We start from the raw sequence: 1,227 nt of genomic DNA on the forward strand, positions 1-1,227 counted from the left end.
TTTTAATTAAAATTTTTTAGGAGGGCTTTTTTTCTGTGGGTTTTTTTCCATGGGCTTTTTTTCCTTGGTGATTTCTTTTCTATGGGTTTTTTTCCATGGGCTTTTTTTCGGTGGGTTTTTTTTCCGTGGGCATTTTTTCCGCGATTCGACTTATTAATTTGAATACAATTCTACTAGGTAATTTTTTCATTATTCTCCAACTATACTTATTATTTAAACCTACATTAAAAAAAAAATATTATATCAACATTTAACTAAAATAATATAAGTATATTACTTAATTCTGGTTATGTATTATAGCTATTCAAGCAGAATCTACCTCTGTCCGTACTTCGAAAAAGAAGCTTTGTTTAAATATTGTTTTATTTCAAGTAATATATTTTATACTTGAAGACATCTGTAAATTTTCTGAAAAGTGTGTAACATAGCAAAATTACACTCAGCAGTTAACATTTAGATTTGTTAGTTTTAATACTAGTGTATGTATCTACCTATTATCAAACATGAGACATCTTCCAATATATTTAAAATATCATATAGATCTGGAGCAAAATTAGAGGCATGGCAGTTACTAACTAACTATAGGTTAGGTTAAAATATATGAAATTATCACAGTACTCAACTTTTAATTAATAAAAAATAATATTTAATAAAATTAAAAATCATCATATTCTCACTTATATACATTTACATTTGTTTTCAGTTTTTATTCAACAGGAGGAATAAATGCCATATTACGTCTTGCTTCCCTTTTGATTTTAGCTTCCTTCTGCTTATCTTCTTTGACTTTCTTTTTCCTCTTTTGTTTCTCATCTTCTTTGAGGAAGTATTCACCTGATTCTAATAGTTTGTCTATCTTGCTCTCTGCAGGAGGCGGTGGGAATGGAGTGTATGGTTTCTTTGGTTTCTTTGTGGATTTCTTTTTAGGCACATTCTTGGGTTTGAAGTTAGGCAAAAACCTATCCCAATTTTCATTTTTTAACTTAGGATTTCGTTCTAGTTCACGTTTAATCATCAAAGCTTTTATATTGTAAATGGGATGAACATTTTTCATAGTATCCGTCACAATGCGGCGTACCTGAAATACAAAAATACCAAACAATAAAACAATTATTCCACACTCATCCTGATAGTTAATTTTTTTTTTTTGTTATTAAAGGATTTTTATTCAATCTGTTACAATAAAATAGAACAATAAGAACAATTGATGAATTAAATAAAAATAAA

General features: G+C 28.0%; 1 protein-coding gene across 1 annotated transcript; it reads right to left on the reverse strand.

Annotated features, from left to right (window-relative positions):
- Nucleotides 1-233: 233 nt before the first annotated feature.
- On the reverse strand, nucleotides 234-1,108 carry LOC111035007 (KRR1 small subunit processome component homolog). Its single transcript, XM_022316478.1, has 2 exons — nucleotides 492-1,108; nucleotides 234-408 (listed from the first exon to the last, which is right to left on the reverse strand). The coding sequence occupies exon 1, from the start codon at nucleotides 1,052-1,054 to the stop codon at nucleotides 707-709; it is 348 nt and encodes a 115-aa protein (XP_022172170.1). The 5' UTR covers nucleotides 1,055-1,108; the 3' UTR covers nucleotides 234-408; nucleotides 492-706.
- Between the last annotated feature and the right edge of the window lie 119 nt (nucleotides 1,109-1,227).

This window comes from Myzus persicae, unplaced genomic scaffold (assembly GCF_001856785.1).
Source record: "Myzus persicae strain clone G006 unplaced genomic scaffold, MPER_G0061.0, whole genome shotgun sequence".
NCBI lineage: Eukaryota > Metazoa > Arthropoda > Insecta > Hemiptera > Aphididae > Myzus > Myzus persicae.